At 44.9% G+C, this 20,676-nt stretch overlaps 1 protein-coding gene across 1 annotated transcript in view; it reads left to right on the top strand.

The window, feature by feature from the left end:
* The window catches only part of glrbb (glycine receptor, beta b), a 290,676-nt gene that overhangs the window by 102,921 nt on the left and 167,079 nt on the right, over positions 1 to 20,676 (top strand). The window contains exon 3 of the mRNA XM_078212000.1: positions 12,005 to 12,072. Coding sequence (XP_078068126.1) covers positions 12,005 to 12,072 — 68 coding nt within the window. The remainder of the gene's footprint in view (positions 1 to 12,004; positions 12,073 to 20,676) is intronic.

The raw sequence follows: 20,676 nt of genomic DNA, 5'->3' as shown, positions 1-20,676 counted from the left end.
GCAGAAAAAATAGGGTTGTTGTAGTGGGAGACTTCAATTTCCCTGGTATGGACTGGAAAGTGCTTAGGGCTGGGGGTCTGGATGGGGAGGAATTTGTAAAATGTGTACTGGAAGGTTCTTTGGAACAGTATGTAGATAGCCCAACTGGAGAGGGGGCTATACTGGATCTAGTTCTGGGAAATGAGCCCGGTCAGGTCGTCAAAGTTTCGGTAGGGGAACATGTGGCACATAGTGACCACAACTCTGTTAACTTTAGGATAGTAATGGACAAGGACGTGTGTTGTCCTAAGGGTAGGGTGCTAAATTGGGGGAAGGCTAACTATAGCCGGATTAGGCAGGAATTGGTGGCTGTTGATTGGGAGAGGCTGTTCGGGGGTAAGTACACGTCTGGTATGTGGGAGTCTTTTAAGGAACAGTTGATAAGGCTGCAGGACAGGCATGTGCCTGTAAAAAGGAAGGATAGGAAAGGTAGGATTTGAGAGCCGTGGATAACCAAGGAAATTGATGATCTGATCAAAAAGAAAAGAGAGGCATACATTAGGTCCAGGCAACTGAAAACAGATGGAGCTCTGGAGGAATACAGAGAGAGTAGGAAAGAACTCAAACGGGGAGCTAGAAGGGCAAAAAGAACATAAGAACATAAGAAATAGGAGCAGGAGTAGGCCATCTAGCCCCTCGAGCCTGCCCCGCCATTCAATAAGATCATGGTTGATCTGAAGTGGATCAGTTCCACTTACCCGCCTGATCCCTATAACCCCTAATTCCCTTACCGATCAGGAATCCATCTATCCGTGATTTAAACATATTCAACGAGGTAGCCTCCACCACTTCAGTGGGCAGAGAATTCCAGAGATTCACCACCCTCTGAGAGAAGAAGTTCCTCCTCAACTCTGTCCTAAACTGACCCCCCTTTATTTTGAGGCTGTACCCTCTAGTTCTAGTTTCCTTTCTGAGTGGAAAGAATCTCTCCATCTCTACCCTATCCAGCCCCTTCATTATCTTACAGGTCTCTATAAGATCCCCCCTCAGCCTTCTAAATTCCAACGAATACAAACCCAATCTGCTCAATCTCTCCTCATAACCAACCCCCCTCATCTCTGGTATCAACCTGGTGAACCTTCTCTGCACTCCCACCAAGGCCAATATATCCTTCCGCAAAAGAGGTCATGAAATGTTCTTGGCAGATAGGATTAAGGAGAATCCTAAGGCATTTTATTCATATGTTAGGAACATAAGAGTTGTCAGGGAAAAAGTCAGACCTCTCGGGGACAAAGGAGGGGAATTATGCTTAGAACCTAAGGGAATAGGGGAGATCCTAAATGAATACTTTGCATCGGTATTCACAAAGGAGAGGGACTTGTTGACTGGGAGTGTCTCAGAGGGAGGTGTTGACCCGTTAGAGAGAATCTCCATTACAAGGGAGGAAGTGTTAGGTTTTTTAGGTAACATTAAAACTGACAAATCCCCAGGGCCTGATGGCATCTATCCGAGACTGCTCAGGGAGACAAGAGATGTAATTGCTGGGCCTCTGACGGAAATCTTTGTCTCTTCATTGGACACAGGTGAGGTCCCTGAGGATTGGAGGATAGCGAATGTGGTACTGTTATTTAAGAAGGGTAGCAGGGATAACCCGGGTAATTATAGGCCAGTGAGCTTGACGTCCGTGGTGGGGAAGTTGTTGGAGAGGATTCTTAGAGACAGGATGTATGCGCATTTAGAACGGAACAATCTCATTAGTGACAGACAGCATGGTTTTGTAAGAGGGAGGTCGTGCCTTACAAATTTGGTGGAGTATTTTGAGGAAGTGACAAAAACGGTTGACAAAGGAAGGGCCGTGGATGTCGTCTATATGGATTTCAGTAAGGCATTTGACAAAGTCCCACATGGCAGGTTGGTTAAGAAGGTTAAGGCTCATGGGATACAAGGAGAGGTGGCTAGATGGGTAGAAAACTGGCTTGGCCACAGGAGACAGAGGGTAACAGTCGAAGGGTCTTTTCCCGGCTGGAGGTCTGTGACCAGTGGTGTTCCGCAGGGCTCTGTACTGGGACATCTGCTATTTGTGATACATACAAATGATTTGGAAGAAGGTGTAACTGGTGTTATTTGCGGATGACACGAAGATGGCTGGACTTGCGGATAATGATGAACGTTGTCAGACAATACAGCAGGATATAGAACCATAGAAAATTACAGCTCAGAAACAGGCCTTTTGGCCCTTCTTGTCTGTGCCGAACCATTTTTTGCCTAGTCCCACTGACCTGCACTTGGACCATATCCCTCCACACCCCTCTCATCCATGAACCCGTCCAAGTTTTTCTTAAATGTTTTCTTAAATGTTTTCTTAAATGTGGCAGCTCATTCCACACTCCCACCACTCTCTGCGTGAAGAAGCCCCCCCTAATATTCCCTTTAAACTTTTCTCCTTTCACCCTTAACCCATGCCCTCTGGGTTTTTTCTCCCCTAGCCTCAGCGGAAAAAGCCTGCTCGCATTCACTCTATCTATACCCATCAAAATCTTATACACCTCTATCAAATCTCCCCTCAATCTTCTACGCTCCAGGGAATAAAGTCCCAACCTATTCAATCTCTCTCTGTAACTCAGCTTCTCAAGTCCCGGCAACATCCTTGTGAACCCTCTCTGCACTCTTTCAACCTTATTTACATCCTTCCTATAACTAGGTGACCAAAACTGTACACAATACTCCAAATTCGGCCTCACCAATGCCTTATATAACCTTACCATAACACTCCAACTTTTATACTCGATACTCTGATTTATAAAGGCCAATGTACCAAAGGCACTCTTTACGACCCTATCCACCTGTGACGTCACTTTTAGGGAATTCTGTACCTGTATTCCCAGATCCCTCTGTTCAACTGCACTCTTCAGAGTCCTACCATTTACCCTGTATGTTCTTCTTTGGTTTGTCCTTCCAACGTGCAATATCTCACACTTGTCTGCATTAAATTCCATTTGCCATTTTTCAGCCCATTTTTCTAGTTGGTCCAAATCCCTCTGCAAGTTTTGAAAACCTTCCTCACTATCCACTACACCTCCAATCTTTGTATCCTCTGATATAGATAGGCTGGAAAATTGGGCGGAGAAATGGAAGATGGAATTTAATCCAGATAAATGCGAAGTGATGCATTTTGGAAGAACTAATGTAGGGGGGAGTTATACAATAAATGGCAGAGCCATCAAGAGTATAGAAACACAGAGGGACCTAGGTGTGCAAGTCCACAAATCCTTGAAGGTGGCAGCACAGGTGGAGAAGGTGGTGAAGAAGGCATATGGTATGCTTGCCTTTATAGGACGGGGTATAGAGTATAAAAGCTGGAGTCTGATGTTGCAGCTGTATAGAATGCTGGTTAGGCCACATTTGGAGTACTGCGTCCAGTTGTGGTCGCCGCACTACCAGAAGGACGTGGAGGCTTTAGAGAGAGTGCAGAGAAGGTTTACCAGGATGTTGCCTGGTATGGAGGGTCTTAGCTATGAGGAGAGATTGGGCAAACTGGGCTTGTTCTCCCTGGAAAGACGGAGAATGAGGAGAGACCTAACAGAGGTGTACAAAATTATGAAGGGTATAGATAGGGTGAACAGTGGGAAGCTTTTTCCCAGGTCGGAGGTGACGATCACGAGGGGTCACGGGCTCAAGGTGAGAGGGGCGAGGTATGACTCAGATATCAGAGGGACGTTTTTTACACAGAGAGTGGTGGGGGCCTGGAATGCGCTGCCAAGTAGGGTGGTCGAGGCAGACACGCTGGCATCGTTTAAGAGTTACCTGGATAGTCACATGAGCAGTCTGGGAATGGAGGGATACAAACGAATGGTCTAGTTGGACCAATGAGCGGCACAGGCTTGGAGGGCTGAAGGGCCTGTTTCCTGTGCTGTACTGTTTTTTGTTCTTTGTTCTTTATATGAGCCACGCATACCTGCAACTACGGCTGGACAAGGATTCGCAAAATTTCGCCACAATAATTACGCTGAAAGGCCTCTTCCAGTATAAAAGATTGCCCTTCGGGGTTTTGTCAGCTTGTACCATATTCCAAAGGACCATGGAGAGCATCCTACAGGGATTACCACAGTTTGCCACTTGCCTCGATGATATTCTCATTAGAACATAGAACATCGAACATTACAGTGCAGTACAAGCCCTTCTGCCCTCGATGTTGCGCCGACTTGTGAAACCAATCTACAGCTCATCTAACCTACACTATTCCAATATCATCCATATGTTTATCCAATGACCATTTAAATGTCCTTAATGTTGGCGAGTCCACAATTACTGCAGGCAGGGCATTCCACACCATTACTACTCTCTTAGTAACGAACCTACCTCTGACATCTATCCTATATCTATCACCCCTCAATTTAAAGCTATGTCCCCATGTGCTCGCCATCACCATCCGAGGAAAAAGGCTCTCACTGTCCACCCTATCTAATCCTCTGATCATCTTGTATGCCTCTATTAAGTCACCTCTTAACCTTCTTTTCTCTAACGAAAACAACCTCAAGTCTCTCAGCCTTTCCTCATAAGACCTTCCCACCATACCAGGCAACATCCTGGTAAATCTCCTCTGCACCCTTTCCAATGTTTCGACATCCTTCCTATAATGCGGCGACCAGAACTGTACGCAATACTCCAAGTGCGGCGACACCAGAGTTTTGGACAGCTGCAACATGATCACATGCCTCCGAAACTCAATCCCTCTACCAATAAAAGCTAACACACTGTACGCCTTCTTAACAACCCTATCAACCTGGGTGCCAACTTTCAGGGATCTATGCACATGGACACCGAGATCTCTCTGCTCATCCACACTACCAAGTATCTTACCATTAGCCCAGTACTCTGTATTCATGTTACTCCTTCCAAAGTGAATCACCTCACACTTTTCCGTATTAAACTCCATTTGCCACCTCTCAGCCCAGCTCTGCAGCTTATCTATGTCCCTCTGTAACCGGCAACATCCTTCCGCACTGTCCACAACTCCTCTGACTTTAGTGTCATCCGCAAATTTACTAACTCATCCTTCTATGCCCTCATCCAGGTCATTTATAAAAATGACGAACAGCAGTGGCCCCAAAACAGACCCCCTGTGGTACACCACGAGTAGCTGAACTCCAGGATGAACATTTCCCATCAACCAGCACCCTCTGTCTTCTTACAGCTTGCCAATTTCTGACCCAAACCGCTAAATCACCCTCAATCCCATGCCTCCGAATCTTCTGCAACAGCTTACCGTGGGGAACCTTATCAAACGCTTTACTGAAATCCATGTACATCGCATCATCTGCTTTACCCATATCCACCTCTTTGGTCACCTTCTCAAAGAACTCAATAAGGTTTGTGAGGCACGACCTACCCTTCACAAAACTGTGTTGACTATCCCTAATCAAATTATTCCTTTCTAGATGCTTATAAATCCGATCTCTTATAATCCTTTCCAAAACTTTACCCACAATGGAAGTAAGGCTCACTGGTCTATAATTGATGTGGATCATTGACACGGATGCCATCATCTCACGTGAGAACACCATCTACGAGGTGTACGGTACCTACTCTTTCAACTCGGCCAACGTTGTCTACCTGATACGCTGCAGGAAAAGAATCAGGAGCTTTTGGAGCGCTGCTCCTTCCACAGGTGACTCACCTGAGGAAGGAGCAACGCTCTGAAAACTCACAGAGTCATAGAGGTTTACAGCATGGAAACAGGTCCTTTGGCCCAACTTGTCAATGCCGCCCTTTTTTTTAAACCCCTAAGCTAATACCAATTGCCCGCATTTGGCCCATTTCCCTCTACACACATCTTACCCATGTAACTATCTAAATGCTTTTTAAAAGTCAAAATTGTACCCGCCTCTACTACTTCCTCTGGCAGCTTGTTCCAGACACTCACCACCCTCTGTGTGAAGAAATTGCCCCTCTGGACACTTTTGTATCTCTCCCTTCTCACATTAAACCTATGCCCTCTAGTTTTAGACTCCCCTACCTTTGGGAAAAGATATTGACTATCTAGTGGATCTGTGCCCCTCATTATTTTATAGACCTCTATAAGATCACCTCTCAACTTCCTACGCTCCAGAGAAAAAAGTCCCAATCTATCCAGCCTCTCCTTATAACTCAAACCATCAAGTCCCAGTCACATCCTAGTAAATCTTTTCTGCACTCTTTCTCGTTTAATCATATCCTTTCTATAATAGGGTGACCAGAACTGCACACAGTATTCCAAGTGTGGCTTCACCAATGTCTTGTACAACTTCAACAAGATGCCCCAACTCCTATATTCAATATTCTGACCGATGAAACCAAGCATGCCGAATGCCTCCTTCACCACTCTGTCCACCTGTGACTCCACTTTCAAGGAGCTATGAACATGTACCCCGAGATCTCTTTGTCCTGTAACTCTCCCCAATGCCCTATCATTAACTGAGTAAGTCCTGCCCTGGTTCAATCTACCAAAATGCATCACCTCGCATTTATCTAAATTGAACTCCATCTGCCATTCGTCTGCTCATTGGCCCAATTGATCAAGATCATGTTGTGAGATTTCTTATTGTGATGTCTCTCCTGAACAATTTGGCTCTAATTTTTATACCATGCCCCCTAGTTCTAGAATCTTCAACCAGTGGAAATCATTAATCTTTGTCTACTCTGTCTTTTCCTGTTAGAATCTTGAACACTTTGATCAGATCACCTCTTAACCTTCTAAATTCTAGAGCAAACTGATCCTGTACTTTAAATTGGTATTAGCCTCAACAACGCCAGGGGAGAGAATTAGGGGCATCAAATTCCAAGACATTGGGCTCTTGGAATGTATATAAAAGTTAGTTTTAAAGTTTATTTATTAGTCACAAGTAGGCTTACATTAACACTGCAATAAAGTTACTGTGAATATCCCCTTGTCGCCACACTCCGGCGCCTGTTCCGGTACACTGAGGGAGAATTTAGCATGGCTAATGTACCTAACCAGCACGTTTTTCAGACTGTGGGAGGAAACTGGAGCATCCAGAGGAAACCCATGCAGAAACGGGGAGAACGTGTAGACTCCGCACAGACAGTGACCCAAGCCGGGAATCAAACCCGGATCCCTGGCACTGTGAGACAGCAGTGCTAACCACTGTGCCGCCCTGTATATATGTGTGAAATGTTTGAGGTGGAGGTGGTGACGGAAGGCAGGCCATGCCAGCCTAGCTGAAAAAATGCTGATTCAAGGCTTTCCTTGGTTTCCCTGCCTCCCTGAAGGTTCTTCAGTTCAGCATCTTCATCCTCACCATTTAGCTGCCCGGGCTCTGCATGTGAGCCTTCATTGGTTTCCTTATCCGAAGCAGGTGTACCGGCCTCAGCATCCCCTTGGTCCTCCAGAGAGAGAGAGAGAGCAAAATTGTGAAGAGCATAGCAGACGACAATGAGTGACACTCTGGCGGATATTGCAGGACGGCCCTGGAAAATCCAGGCATTGGAACCTCATCTTCGGCAGGCCAACTGTCCTGTCCACCACCCTTGTGGATATGTGGCAGTGATTATAAACATAGAAACACAGAAAATAGGTTCAGGAGTAGGCCATTTGACCTTTCAAGCCTGCTCCATTATTCATTATCATTGCTGACCATCCAACTCAGTAATCTGTTCCCGCTTTTCCCCCCATATCCTTTGATCCTGTTCACCCAAGAGCTATATCTAACTCCTTCTTGAAAACATACAATGTTTTGGCCTCACCTGCTTTTTGTGGTATAGAATTCCACAGGCTCATCATTCTCTGGGTGAATAAGTTTCTCCATGTTGTATTTGTATTGTATTAACTATATTATGTTATATTGTATCTCTCCTTTGCCTCTGTCTTTGGGTGTCTGAGAGGTACCAGTAGCTCCCTTTTCAAAGGATAATGCTTGTCACCAATCACCCATCCATTGAGGTGAACTGGAGCTGTGAACAGCCTCGGCACTTTGAGTGACGTAGAATGTAGGCAGCGTGGGAGCTGCCAGGGTACCTTGCACAGATCTGGGCCACTTCATAAAGATCACCCGCACAGCCCTGGATGGATCCGGCAGCATAACAGTTAAGGGCGACAATGACCTTGAGACCCACGGGCATTGGATGTCCACCCACATAATTGGAGGCTACATCCGCCTCAGTCATCTAGCTAATCATTGTGACAGCTTGTCTTGAAAACTGTAGCCTCCTGCGGCACTGGACCTCTGTCATGCCAAGATAGTTGGATCACTGCCTGCAGTGGCATTTTCTGCAGGGACATCTTTCTTGACCTCCCTGCTGGTCCTGAGCACCCAGTGTCTGCACCTCTGCTCTGAGATGATGCCTGTGATCACCAGGCCTCCTCTCTCTTCGTCCCATGTCTTCCTCCTCGGAGGAGGTGCTTCCTACTGAGTAGAGTCACATGGGCAATGTAATATTCCAGTCAATTGGAGAATTAATCCGCTCAAGTGACTCCATAATTGAAAGTCGGTGTGCTAACGCTCTGTGCGTCCGCTGACCAAAATATCTTGTGTGTGTGATGAAATTGGGATGCATAGCTGACATCTGCATGTGCGATTTCACCCACTTCTGAGTCGGGAGCACGCCACCTGATTGTGCCCTTGCAGTTTTAAAAGTTGCTCTCTACTCTTTGAGAGAGTAAATGAGTTAGAGTAGGTAAATTGGTATGCACTCGTCTGTCAAACATAAGCTCTGCCAATGATGGAATAGTTGTACTTAAAGTTGTCGCTCTCAGATGTAACATTGCAATGTAGGATTTTCCCTTATTTTACCTGCCAATATCCTTTCATGTCCTATTTTTGCTCACCTAATTTCTTTTTTAAGTTCCCTCTTGCGCATTCTAGGGCTTCTGCTGTTTTGAGCCCTCGATGTCTGCAATTAACCTTCCCTTTTCTCTTTATCCAATGCTGTTAGATTGAGGGTAATGAGGAGAAGAATTATTTCCAGTCTTCACATTTAGCCTGAAATGGCTGACCAGTAAATTGTGGACTTTTATCTGTAATGATCTCTCTACACACACCAAATAGACTGAAAACAGAACAGAGTTTTTGCAACAGTTGTACTTGAGGTATTGTACAATTGTCAAACAATGGGGTATTTGGTAAAATGGTAGATCATTATGATGAAGTTGGTTCCATGGGCATAAAAGTGGTCAGATTCGATTTTGGACCAAGGATGCATAGGAACTTTATGCGGAATCAATGGTCTTTATGCGGAATCAATCAAGTCTGCTGGCAGATTGGTACTTGCATTCCAGGACTAGGGATTCTGTGCATTGATTAGTGAACCATTGTATGCAGAGAGTTTCACAGTAGTAGGTTTATCAATGGCCTTCCATGTCTGTGGATACATGTCTTTTAGAATTCAGAGGTACTTTGTTGGCATTTGCACCTGTGTCAATCTTGGCCAATAACAAGTAGTTACCAACTTTTTTAGAGCAGATAATTTGAATCTTTGCAATCACTTCAGATGGTGTAAAGGTGTCTATGCTTTCCATGAGATTGACAGGGTTGACGGCTCTTCATCTCGTCATGCACATCGCCATCATTTTCTGGTTTGGCAATCACCTGATATATATGTTGCTGACGGGATACCAGATGGTCATTTTTTTATTGTTTAAAGATTTATTTGGATCAGTGCACAGCTCTTTGTAGCTGCCTTTGCTCGAGTGTATTGCTGCTGCCAATGGCCTTTTTTGGCAAATGCTTTGCGGAATTGGTGGAAGCTGGGCATGCAGAAGGTGGCCCCACCTTTCACAGGTTTTACAGGCTTGGATTTTCTGGTAGTGTGTCAACAAATGAGGTTGTGCTTAGGTTCTGTAGGCTTTGTCAACTTGTGAGGATCATTTCATACTCACATCCATCCTTTAGTAGCTCTTTGATGCTGTACATTTTAGGCTTGCTCAGCATTGTTCTGGGGAGTGGATGCAATCATCATCTCAACAACTTTGTCTGCTGGTTCTGCGCTTGGAAAATCAAGTACGTACCATTTTACCCTGCATCTGCTGATGAAGCTGCCTACAGATTCTGTAGGCTGTTGTCAGAATGACATAAACTCTAGCCAATTAATAGATATTTAACCTGATTCTGAACTGCCCTTCCAATGTAATCTGTATGTTTTGGGGGTCCTTTAGCTCTTCAGCCTGTTAATCCTGACAAGTTCAACCTCATTTGCAATTGGTAGGCCAATTTTTATGACTTTTGTTTCTGATTCAGACACATCTGAATTAAGAAACCATATTTCTGTACATTGTTTAAACATTTTGAATTCAGATGGTAGGACAGCCACATTCCAATTTAAACTGGGGAATTTTGTGGACATTCTGACAATATCCCTTTGACCTTCCTTCTTCTGTAGTACCTGGGGTGCCATAACTGCTCTCACTTGCTTTTTTGAAGCTCCACCCTTATATGCAACCTTCTCCGGCCCAATTTAATGATGGTTTTGATTGTTTTTTGTTTTGTTTGATGCTGCCTCGCTCGCGATCAATCCAGTCCACACCCTGGTTACTTGCCTTTTCTGACTGAGCTAACCCAGCACTGGTCCTCTTGCTGTGTTGTCCCGCTCACCACAAAGGATCCATCTGCTTACAGATTTTTATTTGAACACTATCATTGCACTGTGCCTTCAAAGCATTTCTGTGCAGTCACCACGCTGCAATGCAGCACAATCTTAAACTGTTAACCATGTCATTCGTACATGTAATTAATCTTGCTGCCAGATTCAGCACCATGTCATTTAGAAGGAACCACTGTTACAAACCATGCCCTGTATTATGATTATGATACAAGGAGCATCAATCACTCACAAGGGGCTGTGCAAACAAATTGTTGATTCATTTTTTAATGCTCGGCACAAGGAAACAAATATACATGGACACAGAGCTGTGTGTTTGTGTCCAGGCCAAAGTGAAACGAAGGCTGGATCACATGATACATATGATCCAGTTCCCTCAAAGTGATAGCATCCCTTAAATGCTTAATAATGTAACTGCTTCACTGATGCCCTTTAGGGAAGGAAATCTTATCTTCTTATCTGGCTTATGTGTGACTCCAGACAAACAGCTATGTGGTTGACTCTTAACTGTGCTTTAAAATGGGTTAGCAAATCACTCAGTTATATTCAAGAAGGTGGCTCACCGTAACCTTCTCAAGAGCAATTAGGGATAGGCAATAAATAGGCCTTGCCAATTATATCCATATCCTGTGAATGAATGAAAAATGGTTCATGGTGGAGAGAGTTCTTCAGCTGATTGGAAGATCACAGTCGAACTCTTGCCAGCTATGGCTGGCATGGCTATCTTTTAGGCCTTTTGATTGATCCCATAACCTTATCGTGTTATGGTGATCATATCTGGAGGCAAAATAGAAATAAAATAAAATACATCGATTGACTCCTTCTAGCGGTGCAGACAATTTCTCTTTCTAAGTCTGGAGGAACCTGAATACATCTCAGTTACTCCATCTCACAATGCAGATGGAGCTGGTTGGCAACCCTATCAGAAAATGTTGACGTCATTTTTGTGTTCAAATGTGCTTAATAAAGATCAGCTATCATCTGACATCAAATGTTAAAATCTGGAATGAGTTTCTCGTTAAATTTGCACAGAGCAAGATTGATCCTGAATGCAAACTGGATTAATTTGAAGGAAAATAAGAAAATGATTAAGGGGAGCAAATTATATAACCTATTAAAAAATATTAATAATCACTGTTCAATTTGTTCACATTGACCAGGAAAAGAAGGATCAAATAACTTGTGTAAATTAGCAAAAGGTAGATTTAAAAGTTATCAGGAATATAACATATATCAAGAATAGATTATTTTCTCAAAAACAAAACTACTTTGGAATAGTCAGCTTGGTAAAAACATCGGGAGTTGAATGCTTTGAAATTTGGGGTGGGTGAAGAATCAACATTTCTGTGCTAACTTTTTGTCCAACGATCTTTGTTCTTTTAAATTTAGTACTTATTCTGTGAGATTAACAATTCTTCTGTTTTTTTCCTAGATATTCCAGTTGATGTACAAGTAAATATTTTCATTAATAGCTTTGGCTCAATACATGAAACAACTATGGTAAGTTCACCTTATTAACTTAAGTAATAGAGACTTGCTTAATGAAGACTGAGTCTTAAACATTGGGATATTGAGTCTTAAACATTGTGTAAAGAACTAAAACACAACTTATTTAAATCTCTGCCAAGATATAATAAGCAGAGAGGAAAAGAGAATGTCATAGATGAGTTTAAATTTTCTTCAAAGGGCACTTAAGGTCCTACAACAGGTTGGAACACCAGCCCTACAATTGTAGGCATTTGGCTTGGAATAGAGGGAAAATATTCTTTTGCTGGGTTTCTCCCTCTCCCTCTCCATCAGAAGACTTTGAGGCTTTTACTATTTTTACCCTACTCCTACCTTTAATTGAACAGATACAGATATCGTAGATTCAGGCAGAAGGGTGGCAAAAGAAGTGGAAACAGAAATCCCTTATTGTTCCTGGCCTAACTGATAATTACATATTATATGCAGTCAGCAGAGATGAATGTCCAATGGGGGGAAATTCCAGGTAAGTGCAGAGAGGCAATGGTTGGTGCACTGCATCTTCCTGCTACTTTTTCAGCAATCCCACTCAATTCCTGACAGGACATGGAGAGAATGATAGCCCCTAGTCTCCCTGTAAGACTGGAAAGTGACGAGCAGCCAATGAAATACTTTTGAAGTGCTGTCACTGTTGGAATGTAGAAAATGTCACAGGCTCCCGGCGCACAGGGGTGTCACAGGCTCCCGGCGCACAGGGGTGTCACAGGCTCCCCGCACTCAGAAATGTGATGTGGAGATGCCGGCGTTGGACTGGGGTAAGCACAGTAAGAAGTCTCACTACACCAGGTTAAAGTCCAACAGGTTTATTTGGTAACATAAGCTTTCGGAGTGTCACTTCTTCAGGTGAGTGAGGAGTTGTGTTCACAAACAGGGCATATAAAGACACAAACTCAATTTACAAGACAATGGTTGGTATGTGAGTCTTTATAGGCAATCAAGTCTTAAAGGTACAGACAATGTGAGTGGAGAGAGGGTTAAGCACAGATTAAAGAGATGTGCAGTGTCTCCAGCCAGGATAGTTAGTGAGATTTTGCGAGCCCAGGCAAGTCATGGGGGTTACAGACAGTGTGACATGAACCCAAGATCCCGGTTGAGGCCATCCTCATGTGTGCGGAACCTGGCTATCAGTTTCTGCTTAGCGATTCTGCGTTGTGTGTTGTGAAGGCCGCCTTGGAGAACACTTACCCGAAGATCAGAGGCTGAATGCCCGTGACTGCTGAAGTGTTCCCCAACAGGAAGAGATCACTCTTGCCTGGTGATTGTCGAGCGGTGTTCATTCATCCATTGTCGTAGCGTCTGCATGGTCTCCCCAATGTACCATGCCTCAGGACATCCTTTCCTGCAGTGTATCAGGTAGACAACGTTGGCCGGGTTGCAAGAGTATGTGCCGTGGACCTGATGGATGGTTTTCTCACATGAGACGATGGCTACAATGTCAATGATCTGGCACGTCTTACAGAGGTTGCTGTGGCAGGGTTGTGTGGTGTCGTGGTCACTGTTCTCCTGAAGGCTGGGTAGTTTGCTGCGGATAATGGTTTGCTTGAGGTTGTGCGGTTGTTTGAAGGCAAGAAGTGGGAGTGTGGGGATGGCCTTGGCGAGATTTTCGTCTTCATCGATGACATGTTGAAGGCTCCAGAGAAGATGTCGTAGCTTCTCCGCTCCAGGGAAGTACTGGACGACGAAGGGTACTCTGTCTGCCGTGTCCCCTGTTAGTCTTCTGAGGAGGTCGGTGCGGTTTTTCGCTGTGGCGCGTCGGAACTGTCGATCAATGAATCAAGCACATATCCTGTTCTTATGAGTGCGCCTTTCAGTGTCTGTAGGTGTCTGTTGCGATCCTCCTCATCTGAGCAGATCCTGTGAATATGAAGGGTTTGTCCATAGGGGATGGCTTCTTTAACATGCTTAGTGTGGAAGCTGGAGAAGTGGTGCATCGTGAGGTTATCCGTGGGCTTGCGGTACAGTGAGGTGCTGAGGTGACTGTCCTTAATGGAGATGCGCGTGTCCAAGAGTGCAAACGATTCCGGAGAGTAGGCCATGGTGAGTCTGATGGTGGGATGGAACTTGTTGATGTCATAGAACATAGAACATTACAGGCCCTTCGGCCCTCAATGTTGCGCCGACCTGTGAAACCAATCTAAACCCCATCTAACCTACACTATTCCAATATCATCCATATGTTTATCCAATTACCCTTTAAATGCCCTTAATGTTGACGAGTCAACTACTGTTGCAGGCAGGGCATTCCACGACCTTACTACTCTCTGAGTAAAGAACCTACCTCTGACATCTGTCCTATATCTATCACCCCTCAATTTAAAGCTATGTCCCCTCGTGCTAGCCATCACCATCCAAGGAAAAAGGCTCTCACTGTGCACCCTATCTAATCCTCTGATCATCTTGTATGCCTCTATTATGTCGCCTCTTAATCTTCTTCTCTCTAAAAGTCTTTGCCTTTGTTCTTTCTTTATTAACAAACCAGATAAAACATTATTCATCATATAGTTGTTTCAGTGATTATTCGCCATGAGTCCAAAGGAAGAAAATGTCATCGATGTATCTAGTGTATAGCGTTGGTTGAAGGTCCTGTGCTGTGAAGAGGTCTTGTTCGAACCTGTGCATGAAGATGTTGGCATATTGAGGTGCGAATTTGGTCCCCATGGCTGTTCCGTGTGTCTGGGTGAAGAACTGGTTGTTGAAGGTGAAGACGTTGTGATCCAGGATGAAGCGGATGAGTTGTAGAATTGCATCTGGAGATTGGCAGTTGTCGGCGTTGAGTACTCAGGCAGTTGCAGCAATGCCGTTGTCGTGGGCGATGGTGTATCCATTGTGACAAGGAGTCACATTGGGCCAACGAGACATCCATTGTGACGAGGAGTGCTCCTGGTTCAACTGCTCCATGTGTGCTGAGTTTCTGTAGGAAGTCCGTAGTGTCGCGACAGAAGCTGGGGGTTCTTTGTACAATGGGTTTCAGGATGCGCTCGACATAGCCAGAGAGGTTCTCAGATAATACACACCTCTTTAACCTGTACTTAACCCTCTCTCCACTCACATTGTCTGTACCTTTAAGACTTGATTACCTGTAAAGACTCTCATTCCAACCATTATCTTGTAAATTGAGTTTGTGTCTAAATATGCCCTGTTTGTGAACAGAACTCCCACTCACCTGAAGAAGGATTGACACTCCGAAAGCTTGTGCTACCAAATAAACCTGTTGGACTTTAACCTGGTGTTGTGAGACTTCTTACTCAAATGTAGCAGGCACACTGTATATCGTAATGTCCTGCAAACAGCAATGAGGTAATAACGAGATAACCTGTTTTTGTGGTAACAGTTGAAAAATAAATATTGACCAGGGCACTGGAGTGCACTCCTCATTCTTCATTGAAGAGTGCCATGAGCTGATGGGCTTTGGTTGAATGTTTCATCGAAAAGATGGCAACTCCACCAGTGCATAGCTCCCTCAAGACCACAACTGCTGTGTCAGCTTAGATATTGTGCTCAAGTCTCTGGAGTGGGCTGTGAATTAACAATCCGTGATATTTGAGAGGATTACATCTCCACTGACTGCAATTGTCATAAGAATGGTGATATAAGTCACTGGCACTCCACAAATGTGGTAAGGAGGCCTTTGTGCATTATTGTACAAACCCTGCCCACTGCTGAGTGGTCACCAGCAGTAAAACACCTGGGGCTGATTTTTATCAGGCATTAGATGAGTTGGGAGGTGGGAAAGCTGACAATGTGGTGGGAGAGGGCTTTGGAGTGGGGGTGGAGCCCGATGTTTTCCAGCAATGTGGCATTTTGCCAGTAACAGGAACCTTAGCAGCACAGCCACCCACTGGGCAACCAGTTGAATCAGTTCACGACATAATGGCGAGTGGGCACTGCCACCATAACAAATCCTGTCACTCATTAAATTCTGCCTGTAAGGACAGAAACTGAGATGCAACTCACACTACAGGTATAAGTATATTTATGTCTTATATAGGTATGTGGCACAGACTTGGAACACTTTTAAACTCATGACAATGTGTAGCAACTTGCTGTGATGACAGCAGCACCTTATCATTTCAAGCAGCAATAATTTAACAACTGGGCAGGTCACTCTTCCTGGCTCTGCACCTAAACTTTCACAGTTTTATCCTAATTTAGATTAGATGTCCCAGTGAGGGTAATTTTGTGAATTCACTCAGCTGGTGTGAAAGTTGGAAGTTAAGGTTTGTACCATTGATTCCTGACCATCATTGGGAAATCTTAAACAATATGCTCCCAAATATCTGATCTGCATTGCGAGCAGGCAAGGCTGCCTGCCAAGAGTGTAAATTCCAATGCTAATTTGGGGCGGCACGGTAGCACAGTGGTTCGCACTGCTGCTTCACAGCTCCAGGGACCTGGGTTCGATGCCTGGCTTGGGTCACTGTCTGTGTGGAGTTTGCACATTCTCCTCATGTCTGCGTGGGTTTCCTCCGGGTGCTCCGGTTTCCTCCCACAGTCCAAAGATGTGCGGGTTAGGTTGATTGGCCATGCTAAAAAATTGCCCCTTAGTGTCCTGGGATGCGTAGGTTAGAGGGATTAGTGCGTAAATATGGGGGTAGGGCCTGGGTGGGATTGTGGTCGGTGCAGACTCGATGGGCCGAATGACCTCTTTCTGTGCTGTAGGGTTTCTAAGATTCTAATTTTATCACTAAAGATAAATGGGCAATTATTTAGAAAATTGTTGACCATTTAAAGAAAATCCTTGGTTTATGAGTAGATACTTAAGAGTTTTTTAAAAATCATATTGAAAAATCATATCCTGTCAATTACAAATGTTATTTGGCACAAATGTTGTGACTAGTGCTTTAAAAGATGCACCGTATTAATCTTTGAATTTTTTGTTTTTCTTTCAAGAATTCCAGGATTGTAGCATTTTACTTTTTTGTTTGTAAGTTGATAACTTTGATAATGTTTATTCAGTTGTACTTGTAATCCAAATTGCCATTTAGACACATCGCAAGTCAGCTGTTTAGAAATCTGTAATAAATCCAGATGCTCAATTCCAATCGGATAATGAAAATCCTTCCACTGGAATGCCTGGACAACTGTTTTTGCTGATGTTTTTGAGCATCTCTATAATCTCTAGCCACTGAGAAGATTGTGGGGCTGAATTTATGCTTTGTCCTGTTCCCTGACCTCACAAGGTATCTCACAAAAGGTTAAGTCATAAGAGCCCACGGTGTTGGAAGCGTTGGCATGGATAGAGAACTGGCTAATGGGCAGGTAACAGTGAGTGGGTATCAGGGATTAGTTTTCAGGTTGGCAACCTGCAACCAGTGGGGTTCCAAGGGATCAGTGCAGGGACCGCAACTGTTTACAATATATATTCATGACTGGAGGAAGGAAGCAAATATACTGTAGCCAAATTTGCAGATGACACAAAAATAGGTCAAAAGGCAAGTTGCAAGCGGGATGCTAAGAGTTTACAAAGAGATACTGATAGGTAAAGTAAGTGGGCAAAAGACTGGCAAATGGACTATAATGTGGGAAAATGGGGAATTGTTCATTTTGGAAGGGAGAACACAAGAATAGAATATTATTTAAATAGAGAAAAACTACAGAAAGTTACAACACAATGGGATTTAAGGGTATTTATGCATGAGACATAGAAAGCTAGCACAGAGGTATAGCAGGTCATCAGGAAGGCTAATGAAATGCTGGTCTTTATTTCAAGGGGGTTGGGGTATAAGAATAGGGAAATCTTGCTGCAACTGTACAAGGTACTGTTCAGACCACATCTGGAGTACTGTGAGCAGGTTTGGTCTCCTTATTTCAGGAAAGATTGGAGCCAGTTCAGAGAAGGTTCACTAGAATGATCCTTGGTATGGAGAGATTGTCTTGTGAGGAGAGGTTAACAGGTAGGGACTCTACCCACTGGAATTTAGAAGAATAAGAGGTGATCTCATTGAAACATATAAGATCCTTAAGGGACTTGACAGAATAAATGCTGAGAGGATATTTCCCCTCATGGGATAGTCTAGGACAGAAGACTCAGATTTCATAAGAATTGTATGGGTGGGAGGGGTTAATTTAAGACTGAAATGTGGAGAAATTTCCTTTCTGAGGGATGTGAGTCTTTGGAACTCCATAACACAGAGAGCTGTGAGGGTAGAGTCCTTGTGTATATTTAAGGTTGAGATAGATACATTTTTGATCAGTAAGGGAATCAAGGGTTACAGGGAAAGGGCAGGAAAGTGGACATGAGGAATGTCGGATCAGCAATGGTCACATTGAATGGCGGAGCAGGCTCGATGGATCGAATGGCCTACTTCTTATGATCTTTTAGGGGGTGATTCTCCCAAAAAAGTTCTAAGTGCTGAATTTGCAGGAAAACGGATGTAAATCACGATTGTTTTTCCAATGGGAGTTCCGACTCGAATCACCCACACTCTGCACTGCAGAGGGCACAATCGTGAATATCATTAAAAGCTCAGGGGGCGGGTCCTATTCACGTCAGAGTTTGACAGTTCCAGGCTTCTGCTCATGCGCAGTGGCCCCGAACTGTCAGCCTGCACTTTGCTTGCCACTCTATCACTGGCCAGCCCGGGACCCCCGCAGTGCTGCCCCCCAACCCCCACGGCCCGATCGCAGCCCCCACAAGCATTCCCGGGCCAGCCCCGACCTCTTCCCCCCCCCCCCCCCCCCCCCCCCCGCATCCTGGAGCACCCTGATCTCCAGCCCCCCTCCATCCCCCCCCCCCCCCCTCCATGGGATGCAGACCCCCCGATTCCCCCCCCCCCCCCCCTCCAATGGGATGCAGACTCCTCCCCCGGCAGTCAATCCACCCCCTCCAGCCTGCTCCAATCGCTGGCCCCTCTCCAGCCCCGAATGATGCCAATGGTAGAGTGGCAGCAGGACCCCCCCACCCCCATTGATTGCCCCTAAACTCTGCCCCATGTCCTGTTCCCTTGGCACTGCCCCATGCGCAATTCCCGAGAATCAGCGCACATGCAATTCTCCCAGCCCGATCTGCCAAAAAATTAGTAGGTCGGGATGGGAGAATCACTGCCTTGGTCTTTTATCTGCTGAACAGAATTGTTTTCCAACAAATAAATGAGTATGATTTAGTTTTTTTAAAACATCTATACGTTTGTAGCGGGATCTTTCTCTTTACTCCACTTACAGGCCGGTATTTGGGGGTCTGCCGATAGCTGTGAGTGTCTCTCTCTTACAGGCCTTGAAATTTCAAAGGCCGGGGAATGCTGCACTGGGGCAACTCCGCAGGAGAGAGCGCTGAACCAGGCTCACCGTTTATACCTGACCGGTAACCTGATACTGATATCACACAGCCATCCCAAAACCCCCACCAAGGCCTGAGTGATTCTCTCCCTTGTCGGTGGGACAACGGCCACCCTGCACCCACTCCACTCGAGTAGGTCTCCAAGAGAGAGAGCAGAGAGACTCTTCTTTATCTCCTGACCAGCAGTCTCCCTGAGTGAGCGGGTTCGAATCGCTCAGATCACCTTCGGTTCTAGATTCCGGATTTATGGTCAGGGATATTGAAGCTGTGACCTCACCAGAGTGCGTTGATGAGAGAACAAGAGGCAAGACGGACTCCAAACGAGTTTCAAAACTTACAGTGATTTATTTAACAATAGAATCAACCTCTCCAATACCACACCACACATGAATAAAACTTATACTTTATACTATCACTATGGGAGAAATGCTAACGGGTACAACGTAAAATCTTACTTTACACAGTTCAAAACAAGATTACTGAACTTTAAAATTACAATACACCACCCCTCCCCTTGCCTCAACCTCTATCCTATCCTCGGGAGCTTCACAAGGTTGGCTGGGATACTCACAATTCTAAAAGGGGTTCCTTTGTGATGGGCTCGAATGTCTTAGTGCAGGGTCGAAACTGGGCTGCTGGTGGTCTGCACCCCTGCACATGAGCTTGCGATTCTGGAAGAGAGCTCGGTTTGGCTTGTCTGCCCCTCTTGATCTTAACTTCAGCCCAATTTAGCAACCAACTTCCCTGCCCCCATAGGTGATTTTCAAGGACAAAGGGGCTTTTGATCACCGGCAGTCTCGGTTTAATTGAATCAAGTCCAAACACAAAAGGCTGGAACTGCCTTGACCCCCGTTGGTCGTTATTTTAATGTCTTTTTAATGCTCCTCCGGAGCTTCCTGAACGGTATCCCATTAGTGAGATGGGTCTTCTTGTCTTCTGTGGATGGGCCGATTTCCGTGGCCATTGTCTCCCTGCTGGTCTGTTTACTGTTCGTCTGCTGGTCTCCATCTCCCTTTGTCCTTCTGATGATTAGATCACTGGTGTGTCTGCCTTTCTGGCCACTTGCATATTCAGGGAGCTCACACCTTTCCTGAGCACAGTCCACAGACAGGTTATGTTTGTCCTGCCGAGCTTTCTGGGAGGTTTTTATCAGCCAGCAGCCAGAGTTGGCCACTTTTAAACTGTCAGGTTTCTCCTGAGTCCTTTTAAGATATGGAGGATTGCCCTGAAACTTACACGTTGTCGTTAAATGTGCCCTGACACTCAATACATTTGAATGAAATAAGCTGAACGTTCATTTCACA

The sequence above is a fragment of the Mustelus asterias genome, chromosome 1, assembly GCF_964213995.1.
Source record: "Mustelus asterias chromosome 1, sMusAst1.hap1.1, whole genome shotgun sequence".
NCBI lineage: Eukaryota > Metazoa > Chordata > Chondrichthyes > Carcharhiniformes > Triakidae > Mustelus > Mustelus asterias.
This window is presented reverse-complemented; position numbering and strand designations above follow the sequence as displayed.